The sequence below is a fragment of the Zosterops lateralis genome (assembly GCF_965231275.1).
Source record: "Zosterops lateralis genome assembly, chromosome: 7".
Classification (NCBI taxonomy): domain Eukaryota; kingdom Metazoa; phylum Chordata; class Aves; order Passeriformes; family Zosteropidae; genus Zosterops; species Zosterops lateralis.
In genome coordinates this window covers 37,632,898-37,651,728 of record NC_139767.1, presented here as the reverse complement: position 1 = coordinate 37,651,728, position 18,831 = coordinate 37,632,898, and the positions used below count along the sequence as shown (strand labels likewise).

The following is an 18,831-nucleotide window of genomic DNA, read 5'->3' as shown; positions in this document are numbered from 1 at the left end:
TTCCATCCCCATGGAAGGAAGGGACATCTCCATCCGTGCCACTCCGAGGTCCCACCAGTGTCACTCCTTCCCCTCGCCATTCCCACGTCTCCAGTGGCCTCCTCTGTTGGAATTCCAGGTGAAGGGCAGTCCTGGCCTGGTGTTCCCACCACCAGATCCCGTTTTTCTCCCAGCACGAGCCAGGAAAGCTTTGGTGCTGTCAAATCCCACCGGCCACGAGAGAACACCCAGGATCCTCCAAGATCTCCTTTTCCAGGATCTCCAGGAGAGCCCAGCACATCCCACCAGCTGTGGCCACACCTCCCAGGACGGCTCCCAGTGCCAACAGAGCCCTCAGCCCTGGGCCACCTCTCCTTGGTGACCTCCACATCCCAACTCCTCCAACATCACGCGCCAGCTCTGGGATCTCCGGAGCGCACGGGCGTCGGATCACTTGGAGGCTCAGAGCAGTCCCAGGGCACCCCCCGGAGAGGCCTGGGGGCAGCAGGAGGAGCAGAAAAAGCGGGATGTGGGGCGGGAATCAGGCCCCCAGGGTCATGTTGCGCAGCAGCCACTGCTGGGAGCGGCCGCCGCCGCACTCGCGCATGGTGGGCACCAGCCGGTCCTCCTCCGACGGCTCCGCCAGGCACTGGTTGCTGTTCAGGTGCCGCAGGGTCAGCTTCTGCAAGGGGTGGGAGAGAGAATTCCTGCTGAAACCCGGCATTCCAAAGGAGTTCCAGCTGGGGAATGAGATTTCCTGGCTTTCCAGGCCATGGTGTGGAGCACTGGGGATCTCCCAGAGCTCCAGGACATCCCCACCACGTCCCACACGGAGCCAACAACTCCCTCAGCAAAGGGAAAATCATTCCGAGCATTCTAATGGAATTCCAGCTGGGGAATGCCATTTCCTGGCATTCCAGGCATGGTTTGGTCATGGCATGGAGGACTGGGGATCTCCCAGAGCTCCAGGACATCCCCACCACGTCCCACACGGAGCCAACAACTCCCTCAGCAAAGGGAAAACCATTCCGAGCATTCCAGTGGAATTCCAGCCAGGGAATGAGATTTCCTGGCATTCCAGGCATGGTTTGGTCATTGAGTGGAGCACTGGGGATTTCCCGGAGCTCCAGGACATCCCCACCATGTCCCAAATGGAGCCAACAACTCCCTGAGCAAAGGGAAAATCATTCCAAGGGAATTGCTGTTCAGGTGCCGCAGGGTCAGCTTCTGCAAGGGGTGGGAGAGAGAATTCCTGCTGAAACCCGGCATTCCAAAGGAGTTCCAGCTGGGGAATGAGATTTCCTGGCTTTCCAGGCCATGGTGTGGAGCACTGGGGATCGCCCGGAGCTCCAGGACATCCCCACCACGTCCCACATGGAGTCAACAACTCCCTCAGCAAAGGGAAAATCATTCCAAGGGAATTGCTGTTCAGGTGCCTCAGGGTCAGCTTCTGCAAGGGGTGGGAGAGAGAATTCCTGCTGAAACCCGGCATTCCAAAGGAGTTCCAGCTGGGGAATGAGATTTCCTGGCTTTCCAGGCCATGGTGTGGAGCACCGGGGATCTCCCGGAGCTCCAGGACATCCCCACCACGTCCCACACGGAGCCAACAACTCCCTCAGCAAAGGGAAAATCATTCCGAGCATTCCAGTGGAATTCCAGCCAGGGAATGAGATTTCCTGGCATTCCAGGCATGGTTTGGTCATTGAGTGGAGCACTGGGGATCTCCTGGAGCTTCAGGACATCCCCACCATGTCCCAAATGGAGCCAACAACTTCCTCGGCAAAGGGAAAATCATTCCAGTGGAATTCCAGATGGGGAATGAGATTTCCTGCCTTTCCAGGGACTGGGGATCTCCCAGAGCTCCAGGACAACCCCACCACATCCCACACAGAGCCAACAATTCCCTCAGCAAAGGGGAAATCATTCCAAGGGAATTATATTTATAATTTATAATAAAAAAATAATTCCTAAGGCGCAGCCGTTGGATGGAGGAGTTTGGTCTCCATGGCCGCGGGCACGTGGAATGTTTGGGACAAAGAGCAGGAATTGCTGCTGATGGAAATGGATTTGCTCAGTTATTCCATGGAATTCCTGTTCCCAGGGAATTCTTCCTTCCTGGGCCAGCCCTTCTGATCCCACCACATTTCTGAGGGATGGGGGAATTGGGAGGATAAATAAAATAAACAGGACACCTCTTCCACCTGGAGAACAAATTCCCAGAGAAATCCCGGGAAGTTAAACCAGGAAATTCTGTCCTAAATCAACACCAGACAGGTCCAGTCCCAGCTGAGCCCAGAGTGTTCCCACCATCATTCCCTGGGATTGTGCCAGGAATTCCCAATGCCCAAAAACCCTGGAATGGGGAATTTTGGGGTGGAAACCCTGGGAAAGGGGAATTTCAGGGTGGAAAACCTGGGAATGGGGAATTTCAGGGTGGAAAATATGGGAAAGGGGAATTCCCATATTTTAGAGGGGCTGGAATGGTGGGAGCTGCTTCAGCGCCTGGGCTCACCCAGGAGGATAAATATTGATATAATATTTAAAAATATATAAAAATAATATATATATATATATTTTTATATATATGTATATATATATATATATACAAAAGAAATAAATATCAGGAAAAAACCATAAAATATAAGATTTTACATAATATAAAAATAATATATTAAATAATATAAAATATATTATGTACCATATATAAAAATAATATAGAATGCAAAATTTAAGAGACTAAAAATATATTAAATAATATATCATGTAGCATAATGTAAAATATGAGATAATATAAAAAAAACAGTGTAGCAGAGAATTATAAAAAAATAAATTAAAATAAAATAATAGAATAATACTCTTAACTGAAGGAAAATCAGGAATTTTTCTCAGGGCTCTTAAACACCAATTATGTTCATTGTTTATAACATTTCTGTATAATATAACATTTATTTGAAAATATAGGATTATCTTTATATATTACATAATAAACATATATTGGTGTTTATTAGTGTAAATTTAATGTGAAATACACTTAGATGTATTTTAATTTTATATAAAAACAAAAAATATAAAATAAATAAATAAATATTATAAATATATATATATTTAATATATATTTATATAAAGGGTTTTTTCTGGTGTTCCAACTAAATTGCTGAAAAAATTCCAACAAGGAATTTCCACCCATCTCCTTGTGCTAATTTACTGAATATTAAAAATTCCAGGAAAATTATAGGGAAAAAAACCCCCAAATTCCATGAAAATTCTGTGGAAAATAATTTTTGAGAAAATATTTTGCAACTGGAATTATTTTGATGTTTTGGAATAGGAACCAAATCTTCAGCTCCTGCAGGTTGGAACAATCACGGTGACAGCAAAACATCAAGGGAGTTTAATTAGTCAGAAATTAATTAAAACTAATAATAATTAGGACTAATAATTACTAAGAACTAATAATTACTAAGAACTAATATTAAACATCTGTTCTATCCTATAGCTATAGATTCATCTTCTGTCTTGTTTTATAGAAAAGTTTGATATGAAAAATTCTATTAAAATTCTATTAAAATTCTATCAAAATTCTATGAAAAAACTCTTTTAAATTCTATGAAAATTCTATCAAAATTCTATTAAAAATCTACAAAAAACTTCTATGAACATTCTATGAAAATTCCACTAAAAACTTGGAATAAAATTCTATGAAAAGATTCAATGAAAAAAATTCTATGAAAACAATTCTACGAAAAAAATCCCTTAAAAAAATCCATGAAAAAATCCATGAAAAAATCCATGAAAAAAATGCCATGAAAATTCTATTAAAATTCTATAAAAAATCTATAAAAATTCTATTAAAAATCTATATAAAAATCTATTAAAAATCTATAAAAAATCTATGAAAATTTACAGGACAATTGTATGAAAATTGTCCAAAAAAGTCCATGAAAATCCAATAAAACTTTTATGAAATTCTATGAAAAAATTTACATGAATTGCATGAAAAATGACATGAAATGATGAAAACCATGCGGAAAAATGTACGAAAAATTCTCATAAAATTTCCATGAAAACCAATAATTCCATGAAAAATGAAACATTTTTGAAACCATTAAAAAAAATTAAAAATACTGTAGATTCGGTTTATGCCTGAGATGTTTTGGTTTCTGAAATTCCTTTTCTAGGGAATTTTCTGTAGAACAAGAGACACGTTTTTGTTACGGCAAATTCATTTATGTTTTTTCCCCAGGAGGGACTTCCTCTGCTCTGACCAATGGGAGTGAAGAGGTTTGTCTTTGTGTCACCAATCAGATTGGTCTGTGTAAAATAGTATAAAAAAGAAAACACATTTTAAAAATAAGAGAGTCATTTTCAGCCTTATAAAGTAAAAATCTTTGTGTTGTAGTTTATGACAGCACCAAAATACAAAAAAAAATTCACCCAAAAAAATAAAACAAGACGGAAATTGGTCTGTGCAGGATATATACAAAAAAAAAAAAAAAAAAAAAATTAACCAAAAAAATAAAAAAGACAAAAATTGTTCTGTGTAAAATAGTATAAAAAAGAAAACACATTTTAAAAACACGAGTGTCATTTTCAGCCTTCTAAAGTCAAAGCCTTTGTGTCGTAGTTTACGACAGCACCAAAATACAAAAAAAAAAAATCACCAAAAAAATAAAACAAGACAGAAATTGGTCTGTGCAGGATATATACAAAAAAAAAAATTCACCAAAAAAAATAAAACAAGATGGAAATTGGTCTGTGTAAAATAGTATAAAAAAATAAAACATATTTTAAAAACATGAGGGTCATTTTCAGCCTTCTAAAGTCAAAGCCTTTGTGTCGTAGTTTACGACAGCGCCAAAATACAAAACAAAATTCACCCAAAAAATAAAACAAGACGGAAATTGGTCTGTGCAGAATAGTACAAAAAGGAAGACACATTTTAAAAACAGAAGAATCATTTTCAGCCTTCGTGTCGTAATTTACGACAGCGCCAAAATACAAAAACAAAACACCAAAAAAATAAAACAAGACAGAAATCCTGAGCTCCTCCAGCAGATCCTAAAGCAAGGAAGATCTCCTGGGAATTCCTTACCCCAACACCAATCCTAGATTTCCTTTGGGTGCCAACTCTCCCTAGAGGAAATAATCCGTGGGGCTGGAATAAACCTTCCTAAAGACTTCCAGGCGGGAATAATTCCTGAGGGTCCAGCTCTGCAGGGGGCTCCCGTCACAGGCCTCCACCGTGGGGCCCTGCGAGCCGTCCTCGATCCGGCCCAGCGTCAGGCACGACTGCGTGATGATGTGCAGGAACGTGTGCCTCTGGAAAAGTGGGAATGGGAAGGAATGTGTGCCTCTGGAAAAGTGGGAATGGGAAGGAATGTGTGCCTCTGGAAAAGTGGGAATGGGAAGGAATGTGTGCCTCTGGAAAAGCGGGAATGGGAAGGAATGTGTGCCTCTGGAAAAGCGGGAATGCTGCGTGAGGATGTGCAGGAATGTGTGCCTATGGAAAAGCGGGAATGCTGCGTGAGGATGTGCAGGAATGTGTGCCTCTGGAAAAGTGGGAATGCTCAGCAGGAATGGCCCGGGGTGGTGGGAATGGCAGGGATAAATTGGGGATTGCTGGTGGAGAACGGGCTGGGAATGCTCCAGGGACAAGAGGGAATGGCCAGAGGAGAATTCAGGGAGTGGGATTTGATTCCATGGAAAATGTCCTCCTTGTTCTTGAGACTATTCCCATGATCCATCAGGGAGTGCGGCAATTCCCTACTGGAAAGATCCAGGCAGAGATGGGAGTCTTCCTAGAAGAAATATCCCAAAATTTCCTCCCTGTTCTTGAGATCATTCTCATGATCCACAGTGGATTGTGGCTCCCAATCCCATTCTCCCTACCCTTGGATTGCTGTAATTCCACATTGGAAAGATCCAGGCAGAGATGGGAGTCTTCCTAGAAGAAATATCCCAAAATTTCCTCCCTGTTCTTGAGATCATTCTCATGATCCAGAGTGGATTGTGGCTCCCAATCCCATTCTCCCTACCCTTAGATTGCTGCAATTCCCTACTGGAAAGATCCAGGCAGAGATGGGGGTCTTCCTAGAAGAAATATCCCAAAATTTCCTCCCTGTTCTTGAGACCATTCCCATGATCCAGAGTGGATTGTGGCTCCCAGTCCTGCCCCTCCAACCCCTTGGACTGCCGTGATTCCCCACTGGAAAGATTTGGGCACCAATCAGGTTTTTCCTGCACAAACCATCCTAAATCCCATTTGAGAATTACCCAATTAAAAATAGAATTCGTTAAACATTTATGAGTTTGTTTTTTTGTTGGTTTGTTTTTTTTTTTTTTTTTTCCAACCACAATTCCAGCTTTTCCTCTCTGGCACCAGTTCCAGGTGGGGTGAGATGAAGGGGATCTTCCACTTCCCTAAATTCTTCCCACCCCATCCCTGAGATACCCAGGGCTGGAGCAGCTGGAATGATCTTCCCACATCCCAACCCTTCACCTGCTCCTTTCCCACATTTTTGGATTGGGAATGGAAAAAGTGGCATGAGGATAAAGGAGCCACTAAAAATATCAAGGCCAAGTGTCCCAAAAATGTCACTTGGAGTCAGAGGCAGGGACAGCAGGGCTGGATCACTCCGGATCAGCACTCCCTGTTCCCTCCTGTCCATGAATCCTTCCAGGGAAAGCAAAGGTCCAGAAGTAAAAGACTTATAATTCTCTCTCTGGTGTTTACAGGATGTGAAATATCCAAAGCAGAAGATTCTTCACGTGGGGATAAACGTGAATAGGGGAACCTGAGCAGGCTCTTCCTGGTACATGGATTGATGGGATGGTTTGGGATGGAAAAACCTTAAATCCCATCCCAATCCACCCCTGCCATGCCCAGGGACACCTCCCACCATCCCAGGGTGATCCAGCCTGGCCTGGGACATTCCAGGGATCCAGGGGCAGCCCCAGCAAATGTGGGAATTGCAGCCCAGGCAGGAATTCCCAATTCCCAATGTCCCAGGCAGCCCTGCCCTCTGGCAGTGGGAAGCCATTCCCTGTGTCCTGTCCCTGCAGCCCTTGTCCCCAGTCCCTCTGCAGCTCTCCTGGAGCCCCTTCAGGCCCTGCCAGGGGCTCTGAGCTCTGCCTGGAGCCTTCCCTTCTCCAGGGGAACATTCCCAGCTCTGCCTGGAGCCTTCCCTTCTCCAGGGGAACATTCCCAGCTCTGCCTGGAGCCTTCCCTTCTCCAGGGGAACATTCCCAGCTCTGCCTGGAGCCTTCCCTTCTCCAGGGGAACATTCCCAGCTCTGCCTGGAGCCTTCCCTTCTCCAGGGGAACATTCCCAGCTCTGCCTGGAGCCTTCCCTTCTCCAGGGGAACATTCCCAGCTCTGCCTGGAGCCTTCCCTTCTCCAGGGGAACATTCCCAGCTCTGCCTGGAGCCTTCCCTTCTCCAGGGGAACATTCCCAGCTCTCCAGGCTGGCTCAGGGGGCGGGAAGCTCTGGAATGCTGGATTAGCAGCTCTGGAGAAGCACAGAGTGAGGGCACTGCTACAGGAGCTATTCCAGGGGCTGGGATTTGGCTCAGGGATTGCACCAGACTTACCTCAAAGTTATATTCCCATTTCCCAAAATACTGAGGGAAGGGGAGACAGAAGGAAAGTGCAGTCAGTGATCCAAGGAACATTTTTTGTGCAGCCCCTCAGCTCTCCCTGGATGGAAATTCCACAGCTTTGCATGGAAGACACCGGGATTGGGGACAAATAATGGGAGTTATCCAGGAAAAAATCATGGAATTCTGAGTGGGAAGGGATCCATAGGGATCACTGATCCAACCCCTGGCCCTGCCAGGACATCCCAACAATCCCACCTTGTCCCTGGAGTGTTGTCCAAACACTCCTGGAGCTCTGGCAGCCTTGGAATAAACCCTGAGGGATCTGTCAGGAGTGGAATTTGTCAGGAATAAACCCTGAGGAATTTGTCAGGAATAAACCCTGACATCAGCATCCTTCCACAAGGAAATAAACTCCTTCCTATCAGCTGTGACACATTTCCAACCTCAGTTTTTCCCCTGGATTGTTTCGTGCCTGTCACATCCCAGGATTTCATCCCTCTCCACATCCAGAGGTTTTTCCTGGATGTCACAACAGGAATTCACCAGGCCTGAGAGCCTGGAATTTATTCGATATTTAAATACCACAAATTAAATTAAAAAATGATACGAAGAATTAATAATAGCAGGAAATCATAGAAAATTCCATTAAAATCCCTCAGAGAAATCCCTTCTTAGGATTATTTCGTGTCCTGTTGTCCTAAAAATTCCTAAAACCACCCAACATCCCTCCATGCAATTCCTGAATAAGCAAGGGAAGGAAAAAAATCATTGTAATTCCACTGGAAAAATCAAATGAATGAATACAAGGGATTCAGGAAATATCCTGTAATTGTTTCTCTGGGAAAAAAATAACAATTGGAATATCACAACTGGTTGTCTGCTTGGGGAAAAAAAAATCCTGGATATTAGGAATGTTTGGAGGTTAATAATACACTAATAAATATATAATTAATGGCAATAATGAAATGAAAGGGAAAAGGGGCAGCTGAAATATGAATATTCCAAGGTGAATTGACAAAAAAAGAATTAATAAATGCAGGGATAGGGAATGCAATGGGATCTTTTCCAGGAGAACAAGAGATGCCACAAACACATGGAGTATTCCTGCTTTAGGAGCTCCATCTCATGGCCGAGCTGGGTTTTACACAATTCCCAGGAAATTCTGCTCAATTTTAGGGAAAAATCAGCACATTCCCAGTGAGTATTTTATTGGAAGAATCCCAGCCTTCCAGGCAGGAGGGGTGGAGGTGTCCCAGGAATTCCTGGAGGTGGCTGGGCTGGGGACAAGATGGGGATGGGGCACAGCTTGGACTCGATGGCCTGGGAGGGCTTTTCCCACCACAGACTGGACCAGCAGGAATTTCCCCATGGAAAGGGAGCTCAGGAACTGCCCAGGGAGGTTTGGGGTGCCCATCCCTGGAGTGTCCCAGGAATTCCTGGGGGTGACACTCAGTGTGAATGGAAATCCCTGTGGGAATTGTAAAGGGAGATGGAAATACAGAACTGGGGGAATCCCAGGAGGATTTCCCCAGGAGCTGTTTGGAACTGGACTCTCTGTGTGTGGACAGCAGCAGGAATTTCCCCATGGAAAGGGAGCTCAGGGATTGGGAGGAACTGCCCAGAGAGGTTTGGAGTGCCCATCCCTGGAGTGTCCCAGGAATTCCTGGAGGTGGCACTTGGGGACAAGGTGGCATCGGGCACAGCTGGGACTCCATGACCTCGGGGCTCTTCTCCAACCTCATTTCTGGGATCCTGAAGCCCAGAACCCCAAAGGCTTTTCCCAGAAGGGAATCTCCATCCCCCCTGGGCAATTCCATGATCTCCCTTTTGGAATTGGAAGCAGGAAGTGCTTGCAAAACCTTCCTGAAACATTAATCTGACCCTAAAAAAATGCACTTTCCTTATAAAACAAATTTACCCATCCCTGGAGTGTCCCAGGAATTCCTGGAGGTGACACTCAGAGCTCTGGGCTGGGGACAAGGTGGGGATCAGACACAGCTGGGGCCCATCCCTGGAGTGTCCCAAGAATTCCTGGAGGAGGCACTCAGTGTGAATGGAAATCTCTGGGAGCTGGTTTGGAACTGGAATCTCTGTGTGTGTGTATGGACATCAAGAGGATTTCCATTTCCCCATGGAAAGGCTGGACAGGGATTGGGAGGAGCTGCCCAGGGAGGTTTGGGGTGCCCATCCCTGGAGTGTCCCAGGAGGACAGAATGAGGTTCTATCACAGGTTTTCCCTTCATGGATTGGAATTGGAAACAGGAGCTGCTTGCAAAACCTTCCTGCAACATTATTCTGACCCTAAAAAATGCACTTTCCTTAGAAAAACAAATTTATCCCATCCCTGGAGGTGTCCTGGGAATTCCTGGAGGTGACACTCAGATCTCTGGGCTGGGATTGGTCCCAGCTGGGGCTCCATGACCTTGGGATGGTTTTCCAGCCTCAGGGACACTGGGATTGTCCCCAGCCCACCCCCCTGGCCCCGGGGTACCTCGGCATCGTACTCCCAGAGCTGGTTCCCCCTCAGGTGGTGGCACTTGAGCATGAGGACGGGCCCGTTGAGCCGCGACACGTCCAGGCACAGATCGTCCGTGCGGATCTCCTTGTCCGCCGTGTAGGAAAACACCTGGAGCACACACAGGGTGGGAAGGGATGGGAATCCCAGCCTGGGAGAGACACCTGGAGCACACACAGGGGTGGGGAAGGGATGGGAATCCCAGCCTGGGAGAGACACCTGGAGCACACACAGGGGTGGGGAAGGGATGGGAATCCCAGCCTGGGAGGGACACCTGGAGCACACACAGGGGTGGGGAAGGGATGGGAATCCCAGCCTGGGAGAGACACCTGGAGCACACACAGGGTGGGGAAGGGATGGGAATCCCAGCCTGGGAGAGACACCTGGAGCACACACAGGGGTGGGAAGGGATGGGAATCCCAGCCTGGGAGAGACACCTGGAGCACACACAGGGTGGGAAGGGATGGGAATCCCAGCCTGGGAGGGACACCTGGAGCACACACAGGGGTGGGAAGGGATGGGAATCCCAGCCTGGGAGGGACCATGGGATGGCTCAGGAGCTGGAGCCTTTCATCAGAGAAATCCATTGGGATTCAGGGAAAGAGAAAGGATTTTTATTGGGGAAATCCATTGCAATTCAGGGGAAGGTTTTCAATTGGAGAAACCCATTGGAATTCAGAGGAAGGGAAAGGATTTGTTTTGGAGAAATCCATCGGAATTCAGTGGAAATGAAAGGTTTTCTGTTGGAGAAATCCATCGGAATTCAGGGGAATTCCAAAGTTTCCTATAGGAAAAATCCATCAGAATTTGGGGCAAGGGAAAGGTTTTCCGTTGGAGAAATCCATTGGAATTCAGGGGAAGGAAAAGGATTTTTTTGGAGAAATCCCTCGGAATTCAGGGAAGGGAAAGATTTCCCATTAGAGAAATCCATCGGAATTCAGGGGAAGGGAAAGGTTTTACATTAGAAAAATCTGTCTGAATTCAGTGGAAATGAAAGGTTTTATATTGGAGAAATCCATTGGAATTCAGGGGAGAGGAAAGGTTTTACATTAGAAAAATCCATTGGAATTCAGGGAAAGGTTTTCAATTGGAGAAACCCATTGGAATTCAGGGGAAGGAAAAGGTTTTTTATTGGAGAAATCCATCAGAATTTGGGGGAAGGGAAAGGATTTTTTTGAGAAATCCATTGGAATTCAAGGCAAGGTTTTCCATTAGAAAAATCCATTGGAATTCAGGGGAAGGTTTTCAATTGGAAAAATCCACTGGAATTCAGGGGAAGGGAAAGGATTTTTTTTGAGGAATCCATTGGAATTCAGAACAAAGGAAAGGTTTTCCATTGGAGAAATCCATCAGAAATAAAGAAGGGAAAGGATTTTTATTGGAGAAATCCATTGGAATTCAAGGGAAGGGAAAGGATTCTTTTTTGAGAAATCCATCAGAATTCAGAGGAAGGAAAAGGGTTTTTATTGGAGAAATCTATTGGAATTCAGGGGAAGAAAAAGGTTTTACATTAGAGAAATCCATCGGAATTCAGTGGAAATGAAAGGTTTTATATTGGAGAAATCCATTGGAACTCAGGGGGAGGGGAAAGGATTTACATTAGAAAAATCCATTGGAATTCAGGGGAAGGTTTTCCCTTGGAGAAATCCACTGGAATTCAGTGGAAATGAAAGGTTTTACATTGGAGAAATCCATCAGAATTCAGGAGAAGGGAAAGGTTTTCCACTGGAGAAATCCATTGGAATTCAAGGGAAGGGAAAGGATTCTTTTTTGAGAAATCCATCAGAATTCAGGGGAAGGAAAAGGGTTTTTATTGGAGAAATCTATTGGAATTCAGGGGAAGGGGAAGGTTTTCCATCCCAAAAAACAACGAGATGGGGCCAAGCTCCAGTGAGGATGGAGGAGGTGACAGGAGGAGGCAGCAGGAGCTGGGATGAAGCTCCGGGATAAATCCGGGCTGGGAACACGGAGCATCCCAGCCTTTCCCACCAGGAATGTGGCCAGGAGCAGTGTCTGCAATACCAGAATTGGCACCAACCCCCCGGAAAATTCCACACATAAATAATCAAAGATTATAATTAATTAAAACGGAATTAATTGAAAATATGCTTTGAAAAGTCCCTTAATCATGATTTACATCCCCAGCCCCATCTGGAGCAGCCATGCTAATTTGAATATCCACTGGGATATGCAAATTTTATTCTAATTAAGGCAGAGTTTTGGTCAGAAGACCAAGAATTCCATCCACTGTTCTACTCCCTTTCCAGCCCCTCCAAATGAAACTATCGGAATTCCACTCCCATGAAAATCCTGGATATTTATTTTCCCTACACACACTCAGAACAGATGGATCCAGCCACGTTCCTGGAAATTCCTGCCCATTTCATTTTTATGAAAATAATTTCAAATTCCCGATCGAATTTCCTGATGTTCATGTCTGGAATGTTAAATTTATTAATAAATGACAGCAGGATTCTATTCAATATATTCATGGGATACTTCCCATGGATATGCACCAACATTGCCCCAAAATTTGGAGCTGAAATTGAAAGAAATGGCTGAACCCTCTTAAAATCCTTCAAGCTCAAAATCAAAAATATTTTGTAATTTTCACTGATTATTTTGATGCTACCTTCACACAAAAATTAAAAGAGAATTGAAATAGATGATCTAAAATATTCCAAAAGGAATTCTTGGAGGGATCAGCCGCTTTTCCCTGTTTTTATTTACCTGGTTCCCTCCCATGCCGTGGCAGTTGAAAAATCCCACTTTTTCATTCTCCTTGCGGCCCATGTTGTCCAAGCACTGGTTGGTTTCAACATTCCTGATCTGGAGAAAGGAAAGAGGTGAAACATTCCTTAAAATATCCCCTGCACCTGCCAGATTTGTGCAGAAATTTGCAATTTGTGAATTGCATCCCATTCCCAAATAGTCATGGAATTTGTGCAGAAATTTGCAATTTGTGAACAGATCCCATTCCCAAACAATCCTGGAATAGTTTGGGTTGGAAGTGGCTCCAAAGGCCTCTCACTATTCCATGTCCATGAGAGAATTCAGGATGATTATCTCAAATCTGTTGAAATCTCCATTATTTTCCTCCCTGTTCATCCCAGAAAACAACAAAACATCCACTTGGGAGACGCAGTTTGAGGCCTGGTGCTGCTCACCTTTGATTTACACCATTTATTTCCTTGGATTTGAGCCCAGGAGGATCCACCCGGGGCAGGACACGGATCATTTATGGCCTAATGCTGCTGCTCCAGCTCAGATGGACCAAACCCTGCCCAAATCTCTTCTGAAAGGCAGGAAAATGCCCAAAAAAAAATGCACTTAAAGCTTCTCCATTTCTCTGCTGCTTTAAGGCAGCAATTCCCTTTTCCTGCTCCACTGGAAGAGCCAAGCAGGGCTTTAATTCCTGAGCTGCTGTTCCCATGGAAACTGAGGCCACCCTGCACCAGGCAGGTGTTTTCATCACTATTTTCTGCCTCCCTCATCCCATTTTCCAGCCTGACAACGTGGCACGATCCCACTTTATTTGACATTCCCGTGACAAGTCCTTTCCTGGCTGGAAACCCCCCCCCAATTTCCCTTTATTTTGGCAGGATTAAACCTGGAATCCTCCAGCGCTTTTTATTCCTGCCTACAATGGCAGATTTCAATGGGAAATCACTTCTCTAGATGTCAAAAAATAAAATTTAAAAAAAAAAAAAAAAGCTATTTTATTTCCTTGGAGTGTTATTCCAGGATTGTTATTCCATCATCATCCAATCAATCAATTCCAGAGCTTTTTAAAAGGCAGCGTAGGAACAATATTTTTAACTAAATTTGTTGATTTTGAAAGACATTCCAGCCCCTGGTGGCACCAGAACCTTGGGATTACCAGGAATATCAGAAATCCTCAGCTCCAAGCTGGAAAACAATTCAGTGAACAAACATTTATTTGAAAAAAACAATCCAAAAAAAGCTATTTTTAGTCTCTTTCTAAGCGGTAAATGATGATGGAAGGTTTCTCTCAAGGGCTGCATTTTGATTGTGTCAAAATATTAACCCCAAACTTCACTTTTCCAATCTCCTGCTCCATTTGGGAGATCAATTTGCCTGGTGAACATTTGGATTAGACACTTGATTTAAAAGGAGATTTTTAAGGAGAGGGAACATGTTTGGAACAGCAACTTCTCCTTGAAAATGACTTAAAAAAACAGAAATAAAGAGGAATAAGAAATCAAGAGGAATAAGAGACAAGGAGAGAATTTCAGGACCTGAGTTTTAGCTCCAAAGCCACCTCATCCCTTTGGGAATGGATCCATTGGCTCTGGACACCTCCTGCTTTCCTGGACAACTGGGTTTTTGCACCTACTGGTTTTCTTTACTAACTGGTTTCCAGTTCTTACTGCTTTCCTGTACTGCTGCTTCCCTCTATTTACTGCTTTCCTGTACTGCTGCTTCCCTCTATTTACTGGTTTTCTGCATTGCTGATTTCCCTTTATTTACTGGTTTTCAGTACTGCTGGTTTACTGGAGTTACTGGTTTCTTTATTTATTGATTTCCTATTCTTATTGGTTTCTTTACTTATTGGTTTCCTTTATTTATTGGTTCCCTTTATTTACTGATTTGCTGCACCCCTTGCTGCCCTGGTTTTACTGGTTTTCTTTACTTGCTGCTTTGTTGTAGTTACTGGTTTCCTGGACTTACTGCTTTCCAGTTCTAGCTTTACTTGCAGGGGTTTTTTTTTGTACTCCAGGTTTCCTGCACAGAGTGATTCCCTTTAATTCCTGGTTTCCTCCACTCCTGGTTTCCTGCAATTCTTGATGTGCTTTTCTTCCTGGTTTCCTGCAATCCCTGGTTTCTTTTACTTCCTGGTTTCGCTTTCTCCACTGCTTTCCTTCCTTTATTGGTTTCTCTTTCTCCACTGGGTTCCTCTCTTTACTGGTTTCCCTTTCTCCGCTGCTTCCCTTCCTTTACTGGTTTCCCTTCTCTACTGGGTTCCTTTTCTCCATTGGTTTCCTTCCTCCACTGGTTTCCTCCCTCTACTGGGTTCCTTTTCTCCACTGGGTTCCTGCCTCCACTGGTTTCCTTTACTGGTTTCCCTTTCTCCACTGGTTTCCTCTCCCTACAGTGGTTTCCTTTACTGGTTTCCTCTCCCAACTGGTTTCTTTCCTCTACTGCTTTCCTTCCTTTACTGGTTTCCCTTTCTCAGCTGCTTTCCTTCCTTTACTGGTTTCCCTTTCTCCACTGGTTTCCTCTCCCTACAGTGGTTTCCTTTACTGGTTTCCTCTCCCAACTGGTTTCTTTCCTCTACTGCTTTCCTTCCTTTACTGGTTTCCCTTTCTCAGCTGCTTTCCTTCCTTTACTGGTTTCCCTTCTCTACTGGTTTCCTTCCTTTACTGGTTTCCCTTCTCTACTGGGTTCCTTTTCTCCATTGGGTTCCTTTTCTCTACTGGCTTCCCTTTCTCCACTGGTTTCCTCCCTCTACTGGGTTCCTTTTCTCCACTGGGTTCCTTCACTGGTTTCTTCTCCCTACTGGTTTCCTTCCTTTACTGGTTCTCCTTTCTCCACTGGTTTCCTTTACTGGCTTCCCTTTCTCCACCAGTTTCCTTTCCCTACTGGTTTCCTTCCTCTACTGCTTCCCTTCCTTTACTGGTTTCCTTTCTCTACTGGGTTCCTTTTCTCCACTGGATTCCTCCACTGGTTTCCTTCCTCCACTGGTTGCCCTCCTTTACTGGTTTCCTTTCTCCACTAGTTTCTTTTACTGGTTTCCCTTCTCCACTGGTTTCCTCTCCCTACAGTGGTTTCCTCCACTGGTTTCCTTTACTGGTTTCCTTCCTCTACTGGTTTCCCTTCTCCACTGCTTTCCTTTCTCTACTTGTTTCCTTTCTCCACTGGCTTCCTTCCTTTACTGGTTTCCCTTTCTCCACTGCTTTCCTCCACTGGTTTCCCTTCTCTCCTGCTCTCCTGCCCTCCCGGCCCTGTGGGGTTCCCATTTTCCGTGATTCCCGGTCTCCCAGGCAGGACACCCCGTACCTCTCCCAGGGAGTAGTAGCGCCGCGGGATCTGTGAGTCGGGGTAGATGTTCTCCAGGTACCAGGAGAAGGGTTTGCAGCCCAGGCTCTCCCTCAGGGCTTTCCTGATGGAAACGTCTCCGTAATCCACCTTCACCACGCCTGGAATGGTGAGACAGGAGCCATCAAACATCCCTGGGCGGGGAAAATCCCGGAGCTGCCTCCAGCTCCTCTCAATTCCAATCCTGTGCTGGGACTGGGAGCAGAGGGATGAGAGGCTGCCCCTCCAGGGAGGTGTGCAAGGGGTAATTTATTAATTAACCCATTAATGGAGCTGAGTGAAATGATCGGAAAATGATCCTTTTTCTTCCCTTTGTCAATCCAGAGAGGCAGGACCACAGAATTCCTTGATTTCTTCATACTCCATAATAATAAAAGAATCTCTCCACATTTTTCACAAACCACTTTTCCCTGCCTGACAGGAATAACTCTGACAAGGTGGGGAGACCCTGGAAAAGATTCCCAGAGAAGCTGTGGCTGCCCCTGGATCTCTGAAGTATCCAATGCCAGCACCTGAGCTGGATTTCCTTGGAGCATCCCATGGCTCTTCCCACCCTTTGTGTCCATCTCCAGCCACCACAAAAGATCCCAAAGGAGCAGGAACAGAGCCAGACCTGGCTGGGCATCAGCAGGATCAGGACACGGGTTTTCATGGAATCATTGAGGCTGGAAAAGCATTCCAAGGTCATGGAGTCCATTGGGACACCAACACCCACCTTGTCCCCAGCCCAGAGCTCTGAGTGTCACCTCCTGTGACACTCCAGGGATGGGCACCCCAACCCTCCCTGGGCAGCTCCTCCCAGCCCCTGGCCATGGGCACTCCCTGCCACAGGGGGGGAAGAAAATTCCAGGTGTTCTGCTCCAATGGGCTCCTGCTCTCCGTGCTGGGACTCTGCTGTCCTTCCCACTGATCCCCTGGGGATTTTAGGGATAACCTGGGCCCCTCCTGACAGGAGAGACCCTGAGGGGATGGAGTGTGGCCAGGGAATGGAACAGAGCTGGAAAGGGCTGGAGAATTCCTGAGGGAGCTGGGAAAGGGCTGGAGAATTCCTGAGGGAGCTGGAAAGGGCTGGAGAATTCCTGAGGGAGCTGGGAAAAGGCTGGAGAATTCCTAAAGGGAGCTGGGAAAGGGCTGGAGAATTCCTGAGGGAGATGGGAAAGGGGCTGGAGAATTCCTGAGGGAGATGGGAAAGGGCTGGAGAATTCCTGAGGGAGCTGGGAAGGGGCTGGAGAATTCCTGAGGGAGATGGGAAGGGGCTGAGCCTGGAGAAAAGGAGGATCCAGAGGGATCTTTTCCCTCTCTGGAATTCCCTGCCAGGAGGGCACAGCCGGGGGGGATTTGGGATCTGCTCCAGGGAACAGGGACAGGAGGAGAGGGAACGGCCTCAGGCTGGGCCAGGGGAGCTCAGGGGGGACATTTGGGACAATTCCATCAGGAAAAGGGGCTCAGGTGGAATCCCCATCCCTGCAGGGATTTCCCAGCCCCATGGATGTGACACTGGGGAATGGTTGGACTCAAAATATCTCCGAGACCTTTTCCAACCCCAACAACTCCACGACACCTCCCACCATTCCCATCTCCCCGTTTTTCCAGGAATCCTTCCAGACCACGAGCCCACCCCAAACCCAGCCATACCCGGGGAGATGATGTAGAAGAAATCCTTGAACTCGTCCATCCAGACCTCGGCCAGGCGCCGGTTGTTCTTGTTGATGACGTGGCCGGTGCCCCCCGGGAAGGTGTAGGGGGTGGCCTTGCGGAACACGTGCCCTACGTGGGAGCAGGTGACGATCTCCAGGGAGCCCCCGCACTGCCAGATCTGCAATGGGAACGGGGAAAACGTGGGGAAAACAGCCCCAAATCCAATAGGAGCTGAGATATTGGGAGCTGTGGCCCCACCCAATTTATTGGGAATTTAAAGGGAAAATTTCAGGGAATTTTCGGACAATTCGCCCACGTGGGAGGAGGTGATGATCTCCAGGGAGCCCCAACACTGCCAGGTCTGCAAGGGGAACATGGAAAACATGAAGGAAAACAGCCCCAAATCCAGCAGGGACTGAGATGTTGGGAGCTGTGACCCCACTCAATTTTTCAAGGGATTTCAAGGGAATTTGAGGGGAAAATTTCAGAGAATTTTCAGAAAATGTGTCCAATGTAGGAAGAGGTGACGATCTCCAGGAAGCCCCAACACTGCCAGATCTGCAGTGGGAATGTGGAAAATGTGAAGGAAAACAGCCCCAAATCCTGCAGGGGTTGATGGGCTGTGAGTTGTGTCCCCACCCAATTTATTGAGGATTTCAAGGGAATTTGAAGGGAAAATTTCAGGGAATTTTCAGACAATGTGTCCAATGTGGGAGCAAGATTCCAAGATCATTGAGTCCAATGTTAACCACGTCCAGCACTGATCCATGTCCTCATTCCACAGCTTTTCAATCCTCAGGGATGGGGCTCCACCTCTGGCCTGGGCTTTACTCCCCTCCCAAGGAGCCAGGAGGGTCCAAATAATTTATTTTAATTATTTATTTTCATTAATTTAAATATTTCAATTTTTTTATCCTAATGATTTCCCTTATCTATTTCAATTCTCTCTTTCAATTATATATTTTAATTATTAATTTCAACTAATTATTTTTGTTAAATATTTATTTCAATTATTTCAGTTCCACTTTTTATTTTAATTAT

General features: G+C 45.7%; 1 protein-coding gene across 1 annotated transcript in view; it reads right to left on the bottom strand.

Moving 5' to 3' along the window:
- Nucleotides 1-520: 520 nt before the first annotated feature.
- Nucleotides 521-18,831, bottom strand: part of GALNT13 (polypeptide N-acetylgalactosaminyltransferase 13) — a gene marked incomplete at its 3' end in the record, with an annotated part of 40,535 nt that continues 22,224 nt past the window's right edge. The window contains exons 9-13 of the mRNA XM_083865039.1: nucleotides 17,788-17,968; nucleotides 16,114-16,253; nucleotides 12,823-12,921; nucleotides 10,069-10,203; nucleotides 521-661 (exon numbers count right to left, since the gene is read on the bottom strand). Coding sequence (XP_083721165.1) covers nucleotides 521-661; nucleotides 10,069-10,203; nucleotides 12,823-12,921; nucleotides 16,114-16,253; nucleotides 17,788-17,968 — 696 coding nt within the window. The remainder of the gene's footprint in view (nucleotides 662-10,068; nucleotides 10,204-12,822; nucleotides 12,922-16,113; nucleotides 16,254-17,787; nucleotides 17,969-18,831) is intronic.